This window comes from Dasypus novemcinctus, chromosome 12, assembly GCF_030445035.2.
Source record: "Dasypus novemcinctus isolate mDasNov1 chromosome 12, mDasNov1.1.hap2, whole genome shotgun sequence".
In the NCBI taxonomy this organism is placed as follows: domain Eukaryota; kingdom Metazoa; phylum Chordata; class Mammalia; order Cingulata; family Dasypodidae; genus Dasypus; species Dasypus novemcinctus.
Window position 1 is genome coordinate 16,251,925 of NC_080684.1, and position 21,492 is coordinate 16,273,416.

Below are 21,492 nucleotides of genomic sequence, written 5' to 3' on the forward strand. Positions count from 1 at the left end.
GGCGGCCTCCTCCACCCCTTCCCAGACTTTGGGTCCCAGGAGATCCTCCAGTGACCTCATTGTCTTGGCACCTGACCTCCCCCCACCCCCCCACCTCGTCTCTACAAGCTGGGAAGGGGACAGGAAATGCACAAGTAATTATAGCTTGAGAGGGAAGGAGGGTTCCAGCCCACTGGCTCCAAGCAGTAGCTACCGCCAGTGACCCAGAGAGCGGGGGTGGGAGGGGCAGTGGCTTAGCCCAGGAGGGACCGGTCGATCGGCTCCCCCCTCCGGAACCCCCTCTTGGGCAGGCCCCAGGCCCCAAGAGGCCCCGTGTCAGGAAGCCCCAAGGAGGGAGGGGCCGGGGAAGGAGCTGGGGGCTGACACCTGGGTTCTCCATTCCCGGCGCCCCTCAGCTTGAGGGCCTCTGTTTTCTCAACTCAGCCTCATATTTTGGTAAATATAAATGGGGATTGGGCAGGGTAGAAGGAAGGAGGGAGAAGGGGGTGGTGGTTCTGTGCCAAGGGCTTTGGGGATAGGGGAAGCGCTCACCCAAGCTTGCCACCCGCTCCTGTTTCCTTCTACCCCTTTACGCCAGCCCCCTCCCAGGATCCCAACAGGGGGCACACACGATAGACGCTGAATCTCAACTGAGCTTCCTCTGCTAAGTCTAGGGTGTTAGGGCGAGCAGAAGCCTTCACCCAGTTTTTCTGATGATTGCGACCCAAGAGCCGTGATCCTGCCCCCACCCAGTGGCATCACCGTCTCCCACCTCGCCACTTTCTCCCTCCCTGCCTTCAGCCTTCCAACCCCGGAGATGTGGGTCCCTGGAAAAGGGAGCTCCAGTCATCTCAGGTTCTCCAGACTTCTCCAGAATTCTCCCGAGGCCCCAAAGCCAGGGTCCCCACGACCACCTCACGGCTGACGGCAAAGCAGAATCGGTGCAGTTCCAGTTCCGGTGCTCGCTGGCGAAGAATGTTGCCAGGGTGACATACCAAGAATAGTAACAGCGACCTCAGCCCCCACCTGACCTGGTCGCAGCACTTCACACATAACCTGCCCCCCACCTTGAGAGAACACGCAGGCACCCGATCTGATGACTGACACCAAAAGGTGATGATCGGCGAGGAAGCTTTCTCCTCGTCCCCCCATGCACCAGCGGAGGCACCTGGTGACCGCAGGCACACGAGACAGCTTCGCGGCCGAGCTTTCCCACCCACCGTCCGCCCCCTGAGCCAGCCGGGCCCGCCAGCAGCTTGCCCGCGTCACCAGGCCAGGACCCCTCCCACCCTGGAGCCCGGCCCGGGGCCGGGCAGGCGGCCGGCCTCACTCACCCAGCGAAGCCCTTGGATGCAGCTGGGGCGCCGGTGCTCCAGCAGCAGCTGGTAGGAGCAGCTTCGGGGCCGGTGCACCCTCCTCAGCACCATGCTGAGCAGCGTGCCCTCGGGCACCACGTCGGGCAGGCCCCCCACGGGCAGGGCTTCCACGCGGGGGCTGTCGTCCACAGCCAGGCCCACTTGCCAGCGGCTCTCACCCGGCCAGCCCACCTGCGACGCCGGGAGGAGGGCGGACAGCCATGGGGAAGGGCCCGGCACGGTGCTCTAGGCAGGACCACTTCTTAGGGTCCTCTGGGCCGGTCAGGCCGGGGCGCTGCAACCCCGCCAGGAGCGCGCGGGGAGGGACAGGAAGACATCCACCCGGGCTCGCCGGCCTGGCGCACGTAGGGTCTCGGGCCGGCTCACCAGAGAATGGCCGGCCCTGCTTCCTAGTCCTTTCTGGAATGCCGCCCCTCCCCACTGCCCGTGCTCCTGCAGGGCTCTCCACCACCTCCCGGTTTGAGGCTATGGGGCTCCCTGGATGCCCCAGGAATGCGGCGTCGCCTCAACCCTTTCTTCCCTCCTCCTGCCTTACCCTGAGCAACCCTGGCTCTCCCACCCAAACTCCCCACCGTGCCGGCTTCCTCTCCCGCCCCCTCCCGCTTCTCCTAGACCTTGACCCCACCTTACGCACCTTCATGTTCCTCCTCCAGCTCGCACAGCCGGGCAGGCTCTAGCAGAAGGCGGGGGCGACACCCCCGCGAGCCCCAGTCAGCTCGGCTAAGGGGGATCCCGGGGCGGTGCGCGCGGCAGGTCCCGGGCGCAGCGAGCAGTGCAATTCCTAGCTGGACGGGCGGCCCCGGGCGGCGAGATGCAGGGCTGGTGAAGGGGTTCCTCTCGGGTGGGTGGTGGGCTGGGGGTGGGGGGAGCCCCCCCCAGCGACAGGCCACCCCGAGCCTCCGCCTCCGTCCCAGACGAAAGAGCCAGCTGGCACCGGGAGCCGCCGCGAGGCTGCAGCTGGCACTGGGCCGGGCGGGAGGTGTCACACCCCCGGCTCTGCCCGCCCCCCTTCCCCTCCCCGGGACGGGATGAGGGGGCGGGGAGCCGGCGCCCGGCTTCTGGGTAGGGAAGGGCGTAGGGGAAGCGGGCCTGCACCCGCCGCGGGTGGAGTCCGGGCCCCGGGGTACGCGGGGCGACCACGAGTCCGAGCTCCGAGAAACCCCCGGGGGGGACAAGAGCGGCCCTGGGGTGTGTGCCCCGGCGGCCGCGGCCGGGGACTCGGGGTCGGGGCAGTGAGTGGCCGCCACGTGGCCGGGAGGAGAAATGCAAACAAGGAAACCGGGAAAAGGGGGAAGGGGGGTGAGTCATGGCGGCCCCACCCGGGAGGGAAATCCGGGCGGGGGCCGCTTCCCGCCCGGGGGCGACCGGCCTCCTGTTTCGGTCCAGGGTCTCCACCAGCCCGGGGGAGGGGACTGGGCGGCTTTCCCGCGGGGGGGAATCCCGCTGCCCTGCCGCCCTCCGTTGCGCTCCCAGACACCCCGCTCCCGGCTCTCCCCGACCCGGCGCGGATGGGGACATCGAGGTCGGCGCGGCTGGAGTGAGCTCCCGGGAGGGTGGGGGCTGGATCGGAGGCCCCGGGGGAAGGCTGGCGTTGCGCAAGGCGTCGGGAAGGAGCCGCGCCCCCGCCGCGAGGCTCGGGCGGCGGGGCAGAGCCCAGGATGCCGGCGTCCCGCGCAGGCTGCGTACCAGACCCCTCACTTCCCCCGGCCGCAGTTTCCACCACCGCGCCAGCGGCCCAGCGCAGCCCTCGTTGGCACAGTCCTGCTCCCGAGGGGACGAAAGACTGGGACCCAGGCCCGGCGACTCCGGGTGCGCCCCGTAATTGCTCAGCGAGATAAAGAGGGCTGAGAAGGCGGCGCGCGCCCCGCCCCCAGCTTTCCAAGACGCGCTCCCTTTTTGCCCTGCTCTGTCCCCTCTGCCTTTCCCTCCGCCGCCTCTGAGCCTGCCTGACGGTGAAGACCCACTTCTGAAACAAACCGACCCCACCCCCGCCCCGGGACGCGAGCCCCCGGCCCCTACTGAGGATTACTTTCTTGGAGTGGAGGGGAGTTTAATGGTGACGAGTTAAACCGTGCGTAAAAATCTTCCAGGGAGCTTATCAAAATGCAGGTTCCTCCCACCCCCCAAATTCAGATGCTGCCCAATTGGCATGAAATGGAAAATGTGTATTTTAAACCAAGGCTGTTGGTTTCCCTGGTCCCCCTGGGAAAGGGGGCGGAGCCTGCCAATGAGTCTGGCCCCAGGCCCAACCCCCCCACCCACCCAAATTAGGGGCTTTTGGGAGAAGGAAGAATAGCTTGGAAGCTGGGGGTGGCGGGCCCGCCTCCCAGACGTTGAGGGGCAGTAGTAGGTGGGGTGCAGGAGTGGTGGGGGTCGTGGGTGGGTGAGGCCAGTGACTTGGCCAAAACTTCCGGGGGGGGGGGAGTTTCCCGTTTTCAGTGGCAATGAGGTCAGAAGAGGGGTCCCCCTTTCCTACCCGTCCTGCGCCTGCTTTGGGCAGGTAGAGAGCCTGCGGTGAGGCTGGCCGTGGGCTCACCCGCAGACCTCTCTGCAGAGCCCCAGCAGCTAGCCAGGTGCTGGGCCCTGGTGCAGGTACTTGACATGTCCCTCATCCCTGCCACAGCACTGCTTAGTGGGAACTGTTGTTGTCCCCGCTTTTCAGACGGGGACACCAAGGCTCAGAGGTATTAAGTAACTTGCTAAGGTCACACAACTAGGAAACATTGGAGCTTGGGTGCTCCAGAGAAAGTGATTCCAATCAGTGAAATGAAAGTGTCCCGAAGGAGTGGATGTAGCTTGAGTGGCTGAGCACCTGCTTCCCATGTACTAGGTCCCAGGTTCAATCCCTGATACCTCCTAAAAAAAAGGGTCCCAAGCCCACTTCCTGCCAGGTCTATGTTCCCCCACAGCACCAGTCTTGCCATGCCTTTCTCTTTTCACCTCTCTTTCTTTTTCCCTCTCTCATTGGAGCCTGAGAAGATGGCTTGGGATGATGACACGTTCACTGGTAGCCAGGGGAGAACGTCTGGATTGGACGTTCCATTCGTCTAGTTCCTGTTGCTGGCAGACAAGGTCCCCAGCCTCCCACCAAGGTAGATGAAAGGGCCGGTTTTTCCCTGCTCAGCATTCCTGAGCAGGGTCTGGCGAGCAAAATTACTGCTCAGTAGTTATCTGAGTGAGGCCAAAGCCTGGGATGGGTGAATATGAGAAAAACATTCCAAACAAGATAGTGATTCATCTTGGGGACAATCATTCCGTGACCTGGTGCAGCCTCCATCCTCCCCTGACTGTCATTAGATGTCTGACAGGTATGTTAAGGCAGAAAAATAACAACAATAATAATAGCAAACAGGGGAAGCAGATGTGGCTCAAGCAATTGGGCGCCCACCTACCACAGGGGAGGTCCTGGGTTCGGTTTCTGTTGCCTCCTAAAGAAGATGAGTAAGGCATTGAGCTGACGCGACGGGCTGGTGGGCAAGATGATGCAACAAAGAGACACAAGGAGGCAGACTTGGCCCAGTGGTTAGGGCGTCCGTCTACCACATGGGAGGTCCGCAGTTCAAACCCCGGGCCTCCTTGACCCGTGTGCAGCTGGCCCATGCGCAGTGCTGATGCGCGCAAGGAGTGCTGTGCCACGCAGGGGTGTGCCCCGCGTAAAGGAGTCCCACGCACAAGGAGTGCACCCTGTGCCCAGCGCAAAAGAAAGTGCAGCCTGCCCAGGAATGGTGCCACACACACGGAGAGCTGATGCAGCAAGATGACGCAACTAAAAGAGACACAGATTCCTGTGCCGCTGACAACAACAGAAGTGGACAAAAAAGAACATGCAGCAAATGGACACAGAGAACAGACAACTGAGGGGGGAGGGGAGAGAAATAAATAAAAATAAATCTTTAAAAAAAAATTAAAAAACAACAACAAAAAGACACGAGGAGGAAAACACAATGAGAGATCAACAAACAGGGAGCAGAGGTGGCTCAAGTGATTAAGTGCCTCCCTCCCACATGGGAGTTCCCGGGTTCAGTTCCCAGTACCTCCTAAAAAGAAGATGAACACAAAAAGAAAAGATACGGAGAGCAGACAGCAAGCATAAATGAGGGCTGGAGGGCAGGGGAGAAATAAGTAAAATAAAAATAAATCTTTTAAAAAAAGCTAACGAGCCAGGCCCTGTTCTCAATTGTCTATATAGAGAGACTGATTTAAGCACCACAAATACCCCTATGAGATGGACGAGGATACGGAGACAGGAAGAGGTGCAGTGACTTGCCCAAAGCCCATGGGTAGGCAGTGGGTGGCGGGGTGGCAGGGGTGGTGGCAGGGGATGAACAGGCAGCGAGCAGCCGCCCAGAGAGGCCCCCCGACACAGTGTCCCCACTCAGGGAACCTCTGCGAAATCTCCGGTTGCCTTCAGGCAGGTGGCAGGGACCGCAGGGGCTCCCGGGGAATAGACGGAGAAGGCAGAGGGGCCGGGAGGGCTTCTCGGGCCCCGACTCTGACTCCAGGCTGCATTTCATTTCTGCCACCCCAGCTTCTTTTCTGACTCCCCACTTGCCCACAGCTTCCTGGATCTCCAGGGGCGCCTTGCACTCGGTATCCAAAACCCCTTCTTACGCCAGCCCTGGCCCCCTCGAGCCTTGTCCCTCTCCGCTCCCTGCTCCCCGAGAAACCTGCTTCCCTCCTTGCCTCCTTCTCCCACGTGCATTCAGGCTCAGGCGTGGCTGGTCTGACCAACGGCCCCTCCTGCGTCCATCGTTAGGCGCTATCCCCACCAGTAACTGCTCTGTCCCAGAGATGGGCTCTTCCAGCACTTACCACGTGCAGGCAACTATTAGGAGCTTTATCTACATCGTCTTTTGGGGGTCACAACAATCCCTCTTTGCAACAGGAAACTGAAGCACAGAGAGGTGAAGTAACTTGCCCTGGGTCACACAGATTTTAAGTAATAGAGCAGGACTCCGGCAGTCTGACTGCAGAGCCATACTCTCAACCACTATTTCGTACCACCTCCCTGATCCCTGCTCTCCACCTTGCCTCCCTCATCCTTCCTATTCAATGTCACAAGAATCTTTTATTCGTTCAACCATTTTTTTTTTGTAGGTGCCAGGAATGCTGCTGTAAACCGGAGATCAGAAACTGAAGAGACTGTCCCAAAGCTGCAGGACCACGGAGCCTGTGGAATTATCTCTTATCTCCCTCTGGTGCTTATCTGATCCAGTCTCCCTCCCCAGCTTGGACTCCTACGTGAAGCAGGTGCTGAAGGGTTACGGGTGGAGATGGAATGAATGGGCACCTGGGGAGTCAGCTGGTGCCTGTGGGCCCGGGGTGGGGGGGGCTGACTTTCCAGCTCATTTCCAGGGTGTTGCCTTCTAGCTCCCTCCCTCCTTGCTGCTCCTTGCTTCTCCTCTTTGCTCCTTCTGTCCTGTGCTGCAGTTTGCTCACAAGGCTCCCTGGTGCCGTGTGAGATTGGTGGTGGGCTGGAGAGTGCGAGCTTGGGGAAGTCCTAACCCCCAGGCCTCGGCTGGGTGAGCGGGAAAAGGCCAGCTTGGAGAACAACTCTAAAGCCGAGGGGCGATCGGGCGGTGCCACGTACCTCGGCCTGCGTCAGCACCGCCCGGCCCCCCAGGCAGCTGACCTGGCCGTGGTGCGAGCGGTGAGCAGAGGCTGCCAGGAGCACCCAGCTCTCCTTCCCTGGACTCCGCCTTCGGGCTGGGCAGGGTTTAAGGCCCTCTGCCTCCTGCCCGGCTCCGTCACCCAGGGGAGGTTCCAGCTCAGGCCCCTCATCTCCTGCCAGCCCGTTCCTGGGGCAGGGGGCAGGGGCAGGAGCCGGAACGCGGGCGGGCACTGAGCCCAGCCCCTTTAGGATCGGTGGGGCCACAGCAGGCACCCACGGGCCGCCTGCGACGGTGGTGGTGCAGGCGGGCACCTGCCTTCCCAGGTGGAGGAGGTGGGCAGGCTGGGGCTTCAAACCGGGAGGGGTCAGGGGTGGGGGCACCCGGCGGGAGCTGGCCGAGGCCGGAGCAGGGACCCTGCGCTTGTCTGCAGGCGCATTCTTCTGGCCGGTGCCCGCCCGAGCTGCCCGCATGTGACGGGGGCGAGGAAGCAATCGCCGAGCAGGCCTGTTGGGGAACTGGCGGTGGCCGGAGGGCAGGGCGCAGGCGGGCGAGGCCAGGGGTGCGGGCGCGCAGACGGGCAGGTCGGGAGCTGCGCTCACAGGAGGGGCACGGGCGGCCTGCCAGCGCCAGCCGCGTTCTAGGAGCGCGAGCAGCGAGTGGCTGCTCTGTGCCCGCGGCGTCTGTGTGTGTGCATGTGTGTCCCAAGGGCCCAGGACACCCTACATCTCCCCTCCCGTGTGCAGGGTCCCCGGGTGGCTTCTCTGTCCCACGTGCCCACTTGCCCCCAGGCTTGCCCCCTCGCTCGTGTACCACCGGGCTTCCCGGCTGTGCCTGCCTCTTCCTGACCCCCACCCTCCCAGCCGCGGCCTGGCGCTGACCGCCCCACTGCCACTCCCCATCTCCCCCCCCCCACCATTCCCAGGCTTCCCCAAACCCCACGTCTGAAATGCTCCCACCTTCAGCCCTGGCCCAAGGCCCAGGACTCAGCTCTGCCCCTCTCTGCCCCCTGCTCTCGGGGACTTGGCGCAGGTGGCGGCAGCCCCCGATGCCGGCAGGGCCCTGGCGCGGGCTCAGGGGGACGCCCCGTCCCATCCGGCAGGCCTGGCCTAGGGGCTGGATCGGCAGCCCTGGCTGAGGAGGGGTGAGGGGGGTAGTCAGGCAAGCAGCCCGGGGAGGGGGCGCCCTCCCAGGCTCCGAGCCTGCTGCAGCCCCCACCTGCTCCCCAGCACAGCGCTGGGACAGGCAGGAAGCCGCACAGCCCCAAGACTTCCTCCAGAGAGGGGAACAGAAAAAGAGCGGCCCGTCTGCCAGGCAGCGAGACAGACACGAGGCTGCCCCTGTCGTCCTTGGGGGGCCTCCTGGCCTCTAGGAAGGAGACGCAGCGCCCTTCGCTCAGCCTTGCCCACCCCGGGGGCCCGTGGGAAGCACTTCCTGCCCGACAGCCCGAGGCCCTTCCTTCCAGCAGAAACGGAGAGCCCCCCGCGGCCAGTGCTCACGCCACGGAGGACCTGAGGTGGCCTGAATGCTGATTTAACGTTCCCTGGTGGCTTCAGTTCTCACCGAGGGCATCTGCTGGGACCTGGAATGGGATGCCTACCCGGTGAACCGGAGGCTTCTCGCCTGGTGCTGCTCCCAGCCCGGCCCTTCTCGCGGGCTAAGTCAGGGTTCCCCCAAAGGACCCCGTTTCTCCACCGATGCCTGCCCTCCCCACAGCTGAATTGAGGTAACAGCCTCTCTCTTCCGTGCTTCCACCCCCAGGAGAACGTCAGCTCTCCGAGGGCGGGAACAGCGCTGCTTTTCCAGGGCCGCCTGCCTTGCACAGCCAGTGCCGTGGGCATAGAAGGGACTCATGGGAGATGTCTTGAATTAAAAGGTAGTTATTTTTTTCCCTCTCTTACCATGGGTCCTTCCCGCTTCCCCAGATCCGTCCTTCTCCCAGGTGCCAATCTCCGTGCCTAGCACGGCCTCAGCCCATCGCTAGTCCACCCCCTTTTCCTCCAGGAAGTGCCATCAGAACGTGGCCACTCAGACCTTTCGCGGGTGCTGGTCCTGGGTCCGTGCTTTGAACCCAGCACGGGGGACGGGCTTATTTCTAGTCCCTTTCTTTCGCCCAGTGCCCTTGCAGCTGCACTGGAGTAGGTGCCACAGGTATGGGGTAAGGGCCTGTGCTGACTTTCTCAGCGGGTGCCTCATTCGAAAAATCCAGCCCCCCCAAGTCAAATCCAAAGGACAACTATTTAGCAATCCCTGTGCCAGACTTGGCCCTTTGGGAAGACTCCATGCCCCCCCTCTCTGCGCTCACGCCTGATTATTCTCTCCCTCCGCGTAGCACCAGCACCGGGCTTTCTCCACCCTCTTAGCAGCTTTCCAGGATTCCCCCAAATGAATCAGTCCTATTTGCCCCCAGCTTCAAGGCCATGCCAGGTTCAGGGCAGACTCTCCCTCCCTCTTCCCGCCCAACCCTCTCGTTCCCCATCCAACAACAGCCCCCCAGGGAAAGGGGGAAAGAGGACTGGAGTAGGTACCTGGGGTTGGGGCTCCGGTCAGGAGACGGGGTAGCCCGAGGGCACGGCCCCAGGAGGGCGGCCTGGCCCAGCGCCCTGGTGCTGCTCGGGTGCGGGCAGCTGTGGGGGTGCCTCGCCCGCCCCCCCCCCCCCCGCCCTGCTGCTGGCGCCCCCGCAGCTCCCCAGCGCACGGACCTGCTGCTTCCGCTGAGCGCCTTCTCGGCATCCTGCCGTCTGCGGGTCCTGCCAGCGGGCAGCAGGGGAGGTGGGGTCTGTCTCAGCCAGACTCGGAGCAGGTTCAAGGCCTCGGGACTGAGCAGAAGGCCCCAGCAGCCCGGGGGAGGAGCACGTGGGGGTCAAGGTGACTTCGTCATCTGAGCCCTCAACTCGGGATTCCTCCTTGCAGGGCGGGAAGCTGGGGTGCGGGTGGCAGGGCCAGCCGCCTGTCCCCCCTCCCCGGGACAGCCCTTTCTGCTCTGCGGTCCGTGAGCCTGACCACACGGTGAAGACGAGGCTGCAGGAGGGGGAGAGGGGAGCCACCTCTGGGTCAGCCACAGCCTGGAGCTGCCGAAACCGGGGTCCTCGGCCTTGAACTCTGCAAGGATGGGGGTGGAGTGGATGGCTGGGGGGACCACCGGAGGTCTGAGGAGAATCTGATGGAACTCACCCTCCAAATTCATGCACACGAGATTTTAGCCCAATGTGCAGTTAGGACTCAAGGCTCAAGGTTGGGGAAGACTGCCCCCTGGAGCCAGGAACGAAGACTTCCACCGACAGCCAGCCTTTCCTTCCTGAGTTCCTACTGTGCACCAGGCAGTATGCTGGGAACTGGGAATGTCGAAGTGATCAAAACAGAAAAGAGGGGTCAACCATTGCTGCTGCCTGACACCCAGGATTTCCCGAGATACAGGACTTCTCTTTTTTTAATGGATATTAATGTCTTATTTTATTATCAATGTATGCATTTGATGTTAAATAAATTAATTTTCCAAACTCAAACCTTTTGCAACTACGTGAAATTTCCGTTTTACTCTTAGGTTTATGTAACACTAGTTCCACTGCATTTTTTAAAAACTACTCTAGCTCTGCTCCGTTGGAATTATTTTACTCATCCCTAACATGACTATCCCAAAGAACCTTTTTTTAAAAAAAGATTTCTTTTTCTCCCCCTCCAACCCCTCCGTTGTCTGCTCTCTGTGTCCCTTTTGCTGAGTGTTCTTCTTTGTCCATTTCTGTTGTTGTGAGTGGCACAGGAATCTGTGTTTCTTTTTGTTATCATCTTGTGTATCAGCTCTCCGTGTGCACAGCACCATTCCTGGGCAGGCTGCACTTTCTTTCGCGCTGGGCGGCTCTCCTAACGGGGTGCACTCCTATGCAGGGACACCCCCTGCGTGGCAGGGCACTCCTTGCGCGCATCAGCACTGCACATGGGCCAGCTCCACACGGGTCAAGGAGGCCCGGGGTTTGAACCGCAGACCTCCCATGTGGTAGACAGACGCCCTATCTACTGGGCCAAGTCCGCTTCCCTATCCCAAAGAACTTGAATCTAAACAAATGAAATTTCAAATGACTTTTAGTTGAGACAAGAAATGTTGAAAAACAAGGGCAAAACAAAAGTACAATAACAGAAGCTTCTGCAGCATAAGCATGCCATAGCCCTAAGCCTCTGCAAGATGCAAGGCAAAGCATTTTTCTGCTCAATGATCTGGGTGAGCTTTCAGAGACGGAGACCCCAAACACATCATTATTATATATATACCATCTTGGCTCTGGTTGCATTAATTATGTCTGAAGAGTTTAATCCCCATCTGTAGCAGTTTGGTATTATTTATGAATTCCAAAAATAGGTATTGGTTTATGTTTGTAAACTGGTCTGTACCTGGACTTGATTAAATATTGATTAGGGCTTTGATTGAGCCACATCAGTAGGATGGGGCAGGGACTCACAGAGAAAACCACACAGCAGAGAAGAGAGTTGGGGTTTTGAGCTGGAGCCCAGGAAGTAAGCACACAGAGGAGCAGAGCAGCTGAGAGAACCAAGCCCTGGGGAGAGAGACAGAGCCTTCTGCTTGATAGTCCATAGCTGACCTTGTGGAGAGAGGCAAAGCCTAGAGAGCCTCATAGTCTACAGATGCCCTTGTGGAGAAAACGGGGGAGCTGAGCCTGGAAAGAAATGAGCCCTGGGAAGAGAAGAACCCAGGAAGCCTGAACTCTGGCAGACGTCAACCACCATCTTGCTCCAACACGTGGCCACAGACTTTGGTGAGGGTAGTAGTTTATGCTTTATGGCCTGGTGACTGTAAGCTTCTACCCCAAATAAATGCCCTTTATAAAAACCCACCAGTTTCTGGTATTTTGCATCAGCACCCCTTTGGCTGCCTAACATACATCGAAGTCCGAAGGTGGAAGAATACCTATACTGGTATGGTAATTGGCAGAGCAGACTGTAAAAGCTCAGGCTGGTTGTGCGAGTGCAGCCCCGTGGGAAGTTTTCTTCAACAGAGGCCAAATAGACAATCCTGCTAAAGAGAGCAGTGGGGTAAGGACAGTCAACCGAGGAAGAGGCAGGAGCATTCTTCCTCCCTGCTAACTGCCCGTCACCCTGCCTTTTTTTTTCCTAACAATATGTTCTTTTTTTTAAGATTTATTTATTTCTCTCCCCTTCCCCCCACCCCTGTTGTCTGCTCTCTGTGTCGATTCACTGTGCATTCTTCTGTGTCCGCTTGGATTCTTGTCAGGCGGCACTAGGAATCTGTGTCTCTTTTTGTTGTGTCTTTTTGCTGCGTCAGCTCTCCATGTGTGTGGTGCCACTCCTGGGCAGGCTCTGGCTTTTCACGCAGAGCGGCTCTCCTTGCGCGTGGGGCACCCCTACGTGGTGGGCAGCTCTGCATGACAAGGCACTTCTTGTGCGTGGCAGCACTGCGCATGGGCCAGCTCCACATGGGTCAGGAGGCCCTGGGTTTGAACCCTGGACCTCCTATATGGTAGGCAGACGCTCTATCAGTTGAGCCACATCTGCTTCCCTGCCCTACCTTTTTAAAAGGTATCAGCATTAACAGAATTTAACTGCGGTGTGTGTTCTTTAAATTATGATCTAGCGTTGCTGCATTTCTTGCTTCTTATTTGGGTGTGTCGTCCTAGCTTCTGTGGTATCATCTTAGGAGTGCCGTCGATGGTTGGATATGCTATCCCCGACTCTTCATTAATCAAGTCACGTGTCCATGCTTCATATCTGAGAGGCTTCTTGGACAGCGGGCACACCAGGGATTCCAGCAGCACTGGGCTGAAATCGTGAGTGACTTGTCCGCCTGCCGGTTCTGATCCGCTGATGGCTGTGACCCCAACGGTGCAGCCACCTGCAGGAAAGCATGGCCCGGCAGCCAGCGACGCCGCGCCCTCAGCCAGCCCTGGCCGTGCTACCTGCCCTCTGTAGGGTCCAGCCGTGCAGGTCAGACCCTGCCCCGGTGGTGCCCTGGTAAGCTCCAGGACTTTTAATGCCAAACCGAGGAAAGACCCGGCAAACCAGCACAAGTCAGTCATCGGAGCCGGTAAAGCCCCTGCCCTCGTGGAGATTACATTCTGATGGCGATGGGGGGTGGGAGAGGTAAACAAATACCTAAAACAATTTTATACAGTGAGGGATCCTACTTTAGACAAGGAGGCAGGATAGTCTCTCTGAAGAGGGAACGTTTGAGCTGAGACTTGAAACATGAGGGGACCAGCTTATGAATGCTCGGAGAAGAGCTTTCCAAACACACAGCACAAAGACCCTGAGGTCGGAACACATTTTTGGCATGTCTGAGAGAGAGAAGACTGGTGTGCCTGAAAAGAAGTGCGCAAGGCTTGAGATTCACTGGAGTTAGAGCTGGCAAGACCCCGATCGAGAGCCATGGGAAGCTTTTGGAAGGTTTGCATCCGAGAAGTACCGTGACCTGGTTGCTACTTGAGAAAGGTGCCTGCAGCTCCGGGGTGGAGAGGCCTGAGGGGAAGGATGGAGGAGGGCGAGTTCATAGGAGGCTGCTGTGGGTGGGCAGGTGGTGATGAGGCGGCTGGCTCGGGTGGCGGCAGCGGGGGCGGAAAGGACAGCCCGGGCAGACGCGGCTGTACTCGCTGGTGAAGCGGATGGAGGGAGTGAAGGACGGGGAGGGATCCGGGGTGACCCCGAGGTCGGGCTGGAGCCACAGGCCGCAGGACCTGCCCGAGCCACATCAGAGGCCCTCCGTGTGGGGGCTCAGGGGCAGAGATAAGGCCCTGACAGCTCCAGGAAGCTCAGTCGAGTGGAACACAGCCTCCAGGGGCGTACCCTTGACAGAGCGTGCTGGGAGGTGAGGTGCGTCTAGAATGTGCCTTTCTTGGGGGAGAGAGGAAAGAATTTCTTAGGAGGCAGGATGTCTGCTGTGGGAGTCAGAAGTCTGCCTGAAGACTGGTGGGGCCCAGTTCAAAGGGACTTCAGAGGGCCGCGTGGCTCAGACGGGTTGTCCACGTCGTCGGCTATGCTCAGATGACCTGGAATGGAATGAGGGCGGCGTAGTAGGATAATAAGGTTCGCTGTACAGCCAAAGCACAGGTCTCAGGGGCTGACACAACCAAGGCGTGTTTCCCATTCAGGTGTCGTCTGATGAGGGCCTCAGGGTGATGTTCTGCTCCTCGCAGGCGTTCCACGGCCCACAGCTCTTTTCATCTCTGCCAGACAGCCTCTAAAATCACAGAATGGGAGGAGGAAATGGAGGATACGTAGGTTTCCCTGGGGCCAGCCTGGAAACGGCGTACACCGCTTCTGCCCTTATTCCATTGCTCAGAACTCAACCCTGGCATCAGCTTCACAGCAGGGGAGCTGGGATGTGTCATTCAAAGTTAGTGGGTCACGTGCACAGAAGAAGAGAACCCAGGTATTGGGGAGCATTCGTGGTCTCTGCCACAGGTCGGGAGAGTGGCTGTCTGTCTTGTAGTGGGAGCCGGGGAATCTGTCCTGGCTTGGGATGGGAGTGTGCTCCCTGAGATTGCAGCTACCTTAGAAAGCAAGCTGATGTGGGAAGATGTGTCTGTGGCGCTTTGCAGGTCTAAGCTCTTTCCATTCTTCCCTTCTTTCCTTTTTTTTTTTTTTTTTTATTTTCCCCCTTCCCCCACATTGGTCCTTGGTGAAAATCAAGGACTTTATTTTTTTTTAAAGATTTATTTATTTAATTCCCCCCGCTCCCCCGGTTGTCTGTTCTCTGTGTCTGTTTGCTGCGTCTTGTTTCTTTGTCCGCTCCTGTTGTCGTCAGCGGCACGGGAAGTGTGGGCGGCGCCATTCCTGGGCAGGCTGTGCTTTCTTTTGCGCTGGGCGGCTCTCCTTACGGGGCGCACGCGGGGGACACCCTTGCGTGGCAGGGCACTCCTTGCCCACATCAGCACTGCGCATGGCCAGCTCCACACGGGTCAAGGAGGCCCGGGGCTGGAACTGTGGACCTCCCATGTGGTAGACGGACGCCCTAACCACTGGGCCAAAGTCCGTTTCCCTCTTCCCTTCTTTGTATCCCATTGTCATGCCCAGTCTCCAGGCCCGATCTTATTAGCTCTCACTTTACCACTGAAATAGCCTCCTGAATGCTTTCTGCCCTACAATTTTCCTTTCCCTTCAAATCCAACCTGGATATAGAAATGTAACTAATCTTCTGAAGATGTGGCTTACATGGTGCTATCCCTATTCAATAATAATAGCTAACAACAGTTTTGATAACAGCAATAACTCGATGAATTCTTGTAAGTGCTTTACCTCAGTTTGTCTCAATTAATCTTTATGACAAGCCTGCGAGGAACCATCATCGTTACCATTTACAAAGAGAGCAGCAGAGGTCTCGAGCAGTGGGCTGTGTGGTCTAATATGGTAGCCACCAGCTGCATGTGGCTATTTCATGAAAAGGAATTAAAATGAAATACAGTGGTGGAGCGGATGCAGCTTGGTGGTTGAGCACCTGCCTCCCAGTACAAGGTCCTGGGTCCAATCCCCAGTGTTCGTAAAAACAAAACGGAGGTGAGTTGTGGGAAGATGGCGACATGCTAACAGGCAGAGCTGCATGCTCTCACAAAAACAAGGGAGAAAGAGCCCAAAGCTGTCCGGGGACCTGCTTTGGGGGCGTCAGCAGACCAGGACAGTGCTACACAGCTTCCAGAAGGGTGAGGGACAGGGAGCTGGAGAAGCCGAAATGACAAACGTGAGTTACCAAGCCCCCATGGCAGCCGGGAAGGACTCCCCTCGCCCACCCCAACGTGTTAAGCTCGGGTAAAACACCTGGCTCTGCAGCTGGCTGAGAGGGGAACAGACATCTTCCTCCTTCTCAGTTGTTTCAAGAGAAAAGGGAGAGGAGGTCGGGTTGCTTTTCTTCAGTGAATTTGGCCAGCAGAATCCACTTTGATTCCTGATCTGGCGATTCAACACAGGAACACAGCAAAGTCCAGACTCAAACAGCAGTGTGGAAAGGTGCGCTGACTAGCGCCATCTGCTGGTCGGTCTGGAGATTGCATGGACAAAAACTGCACTCTGTATCCAACCTCTGGGAGAAAATCTGCACACCACTAGTGAGTCCCTGGCCTGATTTTTGAAAACTTAAGCTGAGAAATTTTAAAGAATAAAGTTCTACCAAATGTCAAAGAAGAGCTGTGGGAAAAAAATACATGCGCTCAAGAGATTAGCCATCAGAGTAAATTCACCAACATATTCAGATGCCTAGACATCAGCAAAAAATTACAAGCCATCCTAGGAAAACAGGAGAGATGGCCCAGCCAAAAGAACAAACCAGAGAGCCTCAAGAGATTCAGGATTTAATACAATTAATCAGTGATAATCATACAACTCTCCTAAATCACTTCAAAGGATTTAAAGAAAATATGACCTAAAAAATAAAGGATATTAAGAAGACACTGGGAAAGCATAAAGAACAATTTGAAAGCCTGCAAAGAAAAGTTACAGACCTAAATGGGATGAAAGACTTGATGGATGAGATGAAAAATACATTAGAGGCAGATAAGAACAGATTTGAATTGCTTGAAGACAGAAATAGTGATTACAAAGACAGAGCATCTGAACTGGAAAAGACAGGAGAACGAAAGAGAAAAGAATGGAAAAAATGGATCAGAGTCTCAGGGAACTGAATGACAACGTGAAATGCACACACATTTGCATTATTGGTATCCCAGAAGGAGAAGAGAATGGAAAAGGGGAAGAAAGAATATTTGAGAAAATAATGACTGAAAACTTCCCAACCCTTACAGAGGACATAAATATCAATATCCAAGAAGGACAATGCACCCCAAACAGAACAAATCTGAATAGACCTGCCCCGAGACACCTGCTATTTAGAATGACAAATATCAGAAATAGAGGACTCTGAAAGCAGGAAGAAAAAAAGCAAAGCATCACATGCAAGGGAAACTCGATAAGATTAAGTGCCAACCTCTCATCAGAAACCATGGAGGAGAGAAGAAAGTGGTACAGTATATTTAAGGTACTGATGGAGAAAAACTGCCAGTTACGAATTCTGTATCCAGCAAAGGTGTCCTTCAAAAATGAGGGTGAGTTCGAAGTCTTCTGAGACAAACAAAAACTGATAAAATACACTACCAAAAGACCAGATTTGCAAAAGATACTTAAGGGGATGCTGCAGCCTGAAAGGAAAAAAACAAGGGCAAGAGATTTGGAGAAGAGTTTAGAAATGAAGATTATTAGGAAGGGTAAACTAAAGGATAAGAAGACAGACAAAAGAATGATATGACAACAGAGAACCAAAGGACAAAATGGATGAAGTAAGTAACGCCTTTACAGTAATAACACTGAATGTTAATGGATTGAACCCCCAAATTAAAAGACATAGACTGATAGAACAGATAAGAAAATATGAGCCGTCTAGACATTTGTTGTCTACAAGAGACCAACCTCAGACATAAAAGGTTGGAAAAAGGTGTTCCATGCAAATAGTAACCAAAAAAGAGCTGGAGTAGACCAGATAAATGTAAAGTAACATTACAGTATATGAACAATAATTACTCAGTGCAACTGGCAAATTGTTCCTATGACCAGTATTCTGTAATTTTTTACATACAAAATAAACACTTGCTTTTAATTGAAACGAACAAACGGGAAAAAGACAGCAACTCTCATTGGGGAGTGGATGTAGCTCGGTGGTTGAGTACCTGCTTCCCATGTACAAGGTCCCAGCTTCTAACCCTGGCACCTCCTAAAAACAAACAAACCAAAAACCAGCTCTGACTGGGGAGCAGATGTAGCTCAGTGGTCGAGCGCCTGCTTCCCATGTATCACGTCCTGGGTTCAATTTCAGGTACCTCCTAAAAAAAAAAGGAAAATTTTAGTTCTTCACTCACACTAGCCACATTATCAAGTCCTCCGTAGCCACATGTGATAGTGGGTACTATTTTCAAGACTGCAGATGTAGGACATTTCCTTCGTGGCAGAAAGTTCTATTGGAAGCGCAGAGTTAGGGAAACCTGCACAGGGCCACGCTGTTAGTAAGTGGTGAAGTCGCATCTAAAGCCTTTTAAAAGCGTCTTATTGTTTCCACAATTAAGAAAAAATTCAGCCTGACCTTTAATCCTTGTACAACCTGGGCCCAAGCTACTGTTACGTAATCAGTTCCCATTATTTCCTTGCGCAATCTCACCCGCCAGCTTCTCAGGTTGGCTCACCACTCTTCCAGTACGCCTAATAGAAGCACTCATAGTATTTTTGTTCTCCTCCTTTCTGTCTGCCCAGCTAATTAATTCCCACCCAACCTTTAAGGTTCAACTAGCCTAACAATTCCTTCAACCGGTTCCCTTTTTTCCATTCTCACTGCCTCAGCCTGAGACCCTCCTCGTCTCTGCTTTGGCAGCCATTCTGCTGCTACTAATTGTAATTGCTGACATTTACTGAGCACCTGCTACATGCCAGTCACTCTTCTAAGCACAGCTCCTCAAGACACCACGCTGCAGGAGGTCTCACAGCTGTCCCGTTTCACAGACAAGGTAACTGAAGCACGGGGAGGGGAAGTACTTGCAGGCTGTGGTCTCTCTTCTAGCCTTTTCACAGGCCGTTCTCGGCAGGCTGTTCCTTGGGCCATATTTCTCAAACAAAGAACTGTCACTTCCCTCGCCTGGGCCCACAAGGAGGGGACATTCTTCTTAGCAGAAGATGAAAGGTCCTTTGTGTTCAGAACATTTCTAACATCGAAACCCAGCACTCGATAGGGGAGTATGTTTGTATTCTTTACATGATTTTTATGTAAACCTACAACCTTTCTAATCTAAAAAAATTTACAATAATTAAAGGAAAAACAGAACAAAAAGAGCTATGCGAATTAGAAAAAAAACATACACAAAGTGCTTCGTCTGGTATGATTCCCTTCATATAAAATGTAGATATAAATAAACCTTTAGAGGAAGACGAGTGGTACGGAGGACTGGGAAAAGAGGGATTGAGAGGTGACGGCTAAGAGTTGGCATTTTTCTTTGTTTGGAGAAATGAAAATGTTCTAACATGGATTGTGGTGATGAATGCACAACTCTGTGATCATACTAAAGCCACTGGTTGAATAGATTGTATGGTATGTGAATATACCTCAATTAAGCTGCTTTAAAAGAGCAACATCAAAACCCAGCGCTCTCCCCAAGCCAGTCACAGACTGCTTATAGTTTCCCAAACCTGCCGTGCTGTTCCTTCCCTCTGGACCATCACACATGCTTGCCCGCTGCTGGAGGCAGCCGTCACTGCCCTCTGAAGGCAGCCGTGGCAGGGCACTTCTCACTCAAATACAATCCCAAGGTCAAATGTAATGGGATGGGGTTTGGAGGTCTTTTTTAAAGATACTCCCCAGATTATTCTGAAGCGAGGCCAATGTGGTTTGATGGAATACCTCACCCTTTGGGCCTTCAGTCATTCTTTGCTTAGGTTTCTTGTGTTTTATCCTTTCATTGTCCTTTAATTCTTACCTTCATTCACTCACATTCGTCTATTCACCAAATATTTTATTACTTTGTTTATTTGACACCAGGTTGCCAGGGATTGAACCTGGGACCTCGCATGTGGGAAGCCAGCTCTCAACCACTGAGCTACACTGGCTTCCCCGAGTTGGTTTTTTTGTTCGTTTGTTTCTTTTTCAGGAGGTGCCAAACCTGGGACCTCGTACGTGGAAAGCAGGCGCTCGACGACTTGAGCTACATCTGCTCCCAACCAACTGTTTATTAAGGGGCTGCTACTTGCCGGGCGCTTTCGTGGGTTTTGGTGTGAACAGAACCGGCAGAGGCCCTGCTCGTGCAGTTTATATTCTGAAGGAGTGTGAATAATGCCCCCCAAAGGTGCCCACACCTCATCCCTAGAACCTGTGACTACGGGATCTTACGTGGCAAAGGGGTTTTGCGGAGGCGATGAAGTTAAGGATCTTGAGATGCGGAGATGATCCTGGATCGCTGGGTCCTTCATCACTGAGCCTTTAGACGGGAACAGAGGGAGGCAGGAGAGTAAGAGGCTAGGGGGATACGAGCATGGAAGAGCTGGGGGTGAAGGAAGGGGTCTGGGAGCCAAGGAAAGCTGGTGTCCTCTGGAGGCTGGAAAAGGCAAGAGGAAATGGATTCCCCCGGAGCCTCTAGAAGGAACTGCTGATACCATTTTCAGTTTCCGACCTGCAAATCTGTAAGGTCATCGATTTGTGTTGTTTTACCCCCCGGTGTTTATGGTCATTTGTTACAGCAGGCTTGGGAAAGAAACACAAGGGGCATTAGTACTGTTTGTGCATGTGTGTGCTTGCATGTGATGGGTCACTTGAGGACAGAGCCCTCGTGTTAAGCTTTGATTTTCCAACCCAGATCCCAGCAAGGAGCTGAGCCTTCAGTGGGAGCCACTGTACTCCTGCTGTAGATTCCTGTCTCTGCAATTGTCTGATTCTGGGAGCAGGAGAGAAGTCTGCATGGGACACTAGGGGGTGAGGCTTAAGAAGATGAATGATAGGGGTGGTTGCTAGCAAGGGTAAGATAAACGCCCTCACTGGTAAGGATAATTATAAGGTGGTGGACACAGGTTCTCAAATGTTAGTGTGTGGAAGACTCTTCTGACATATTTATAACAAAAACCTGGGGAGCAACAGGGGCGTGGATGGAAGGAGTTCTTTTCACTGTGTACTTTCATGCTTCTTAAATTTTATACCTTATTTACCAAGGAGAAATTTAAGTAAACCTTAATTTTTTAAAAAAGATTTTATTTATTTCTCCCCCCCCCTCGTTGTTTGTGTTGGCTGTCTGCTCTGTGTGTCTGTTTGTTTGTGTGCTCATTTTCTTTTTAGGAGGAATGGGGAACTCAACCAGGGACCATCCCATGTGGGTGGAATATAGCTTGAGCCAGATCCACTCTCTGCTTGTTGTGTCTCTCACTGTGTTTCCTCGTTGTGTCTCTTTGTTGCATCATCTCACCGCACCAGCCCGTCATGTCAGCTCGCTGTCTTGCTTGTCTTCTTCAGGAGGCACCAGGAACCAAACCCAGGACATCCCATATGGCAGGCAGGTGCCCAACTCCTTGAGCCACACCACCTTCCCAAACCTTAAATTTTAAACAAGAATGTGCCTCCTATTCAGAAATAAAATGGAAAAGGCAATCACTGCTACCATATGGATGAACCTTGAAGACTTGTTGAGTCAAACAAGCCAGACACAAAAGGACAAATATTGTACGCTCTCACTGAAATGAAATAATTAGACTAAGCAAATTCATAGAGTCAGAAACTAGAATACAGGCTGTCAGGGGCTGGGGGTGGGGCTGGGGAGTGGGAAGTTAATGTTTAACTGGCACAGAGTTTCTGTTTGTAGTGATGGAGAAGTTTTGTTAATGGATGGTGGTGTCGTAGCACAACACGTAATTAACACCACTGAAATATTAAAATGGGATATTTTAGGTTGCATGTGTTTCCAGAATAAAATACAATTTAAAAAAAACCATAGAATTGTAAAACACAAAGTGCGAACCTAATGTAAACTACAGGGTATAGTTAATATAATATTAAT

General features: G+C 54.8%; 1 protein-coding gene and 1 long non-coding RNA gene across 7 annotated transcripts in view; one reads left to right on the forward strand and one right to left on the reverse strand.

Annotated features, from left to right (window-relative positions):
• RAPGEF3 (Rap guanine nucleotide exchange factor 3) overlaps positions 1–2,100 on the reverse strand; it is a 24,244-nt gene extending 22,144 nt beyond the window's left edge. Inside the window, exons 1-2 of the mRNA XM_058307879.2 lie at positions 1,990–2,100; positions 1,314–1,526 (exon numbers count right to left, since the gene is read on the reverse strand). Coding sequence (XP_058163862.1) covers positions 1,314–1,526; positions 1,990–1,995 — 219 coding nt within the window. The 5' untranslated portion in view covers positions 1,996–2,100. The remainder of the gene's footprint in view (positions 1–1,313; positions 1,527–1,989) is intronic.
• The window catches only part of LOC101435548 (uncharacterized), an 11,201-nt gene extending 731 nt beyond the window's left edge, over positions 1–10,470 (forward strand). The window contains exons 2-5 of one of the 6 annotated variants that reach the window (XR_001119360.4): positions 781–1,364; positions 4,326–4,447; positions 6,453–6,605; positions 7,398–10,470. This is a non-coding gene — a long non-coding RNA (uncharacterized lncRNA). Of the gene's footprint in view, positions 1–780; positions 2,878–4,325; positions 4,448–6,452; positions 6,606–7,397 lie in introns of all 6 variants that reach the window. The other 5 variants (XR_011650225.1, XR_011650226.1, XR_011650224.1 and 2 more) reach the window with 5 other exon arrangements.
• Positions 10,471–21,492: the final 11,022 nt, after the last annotated feature.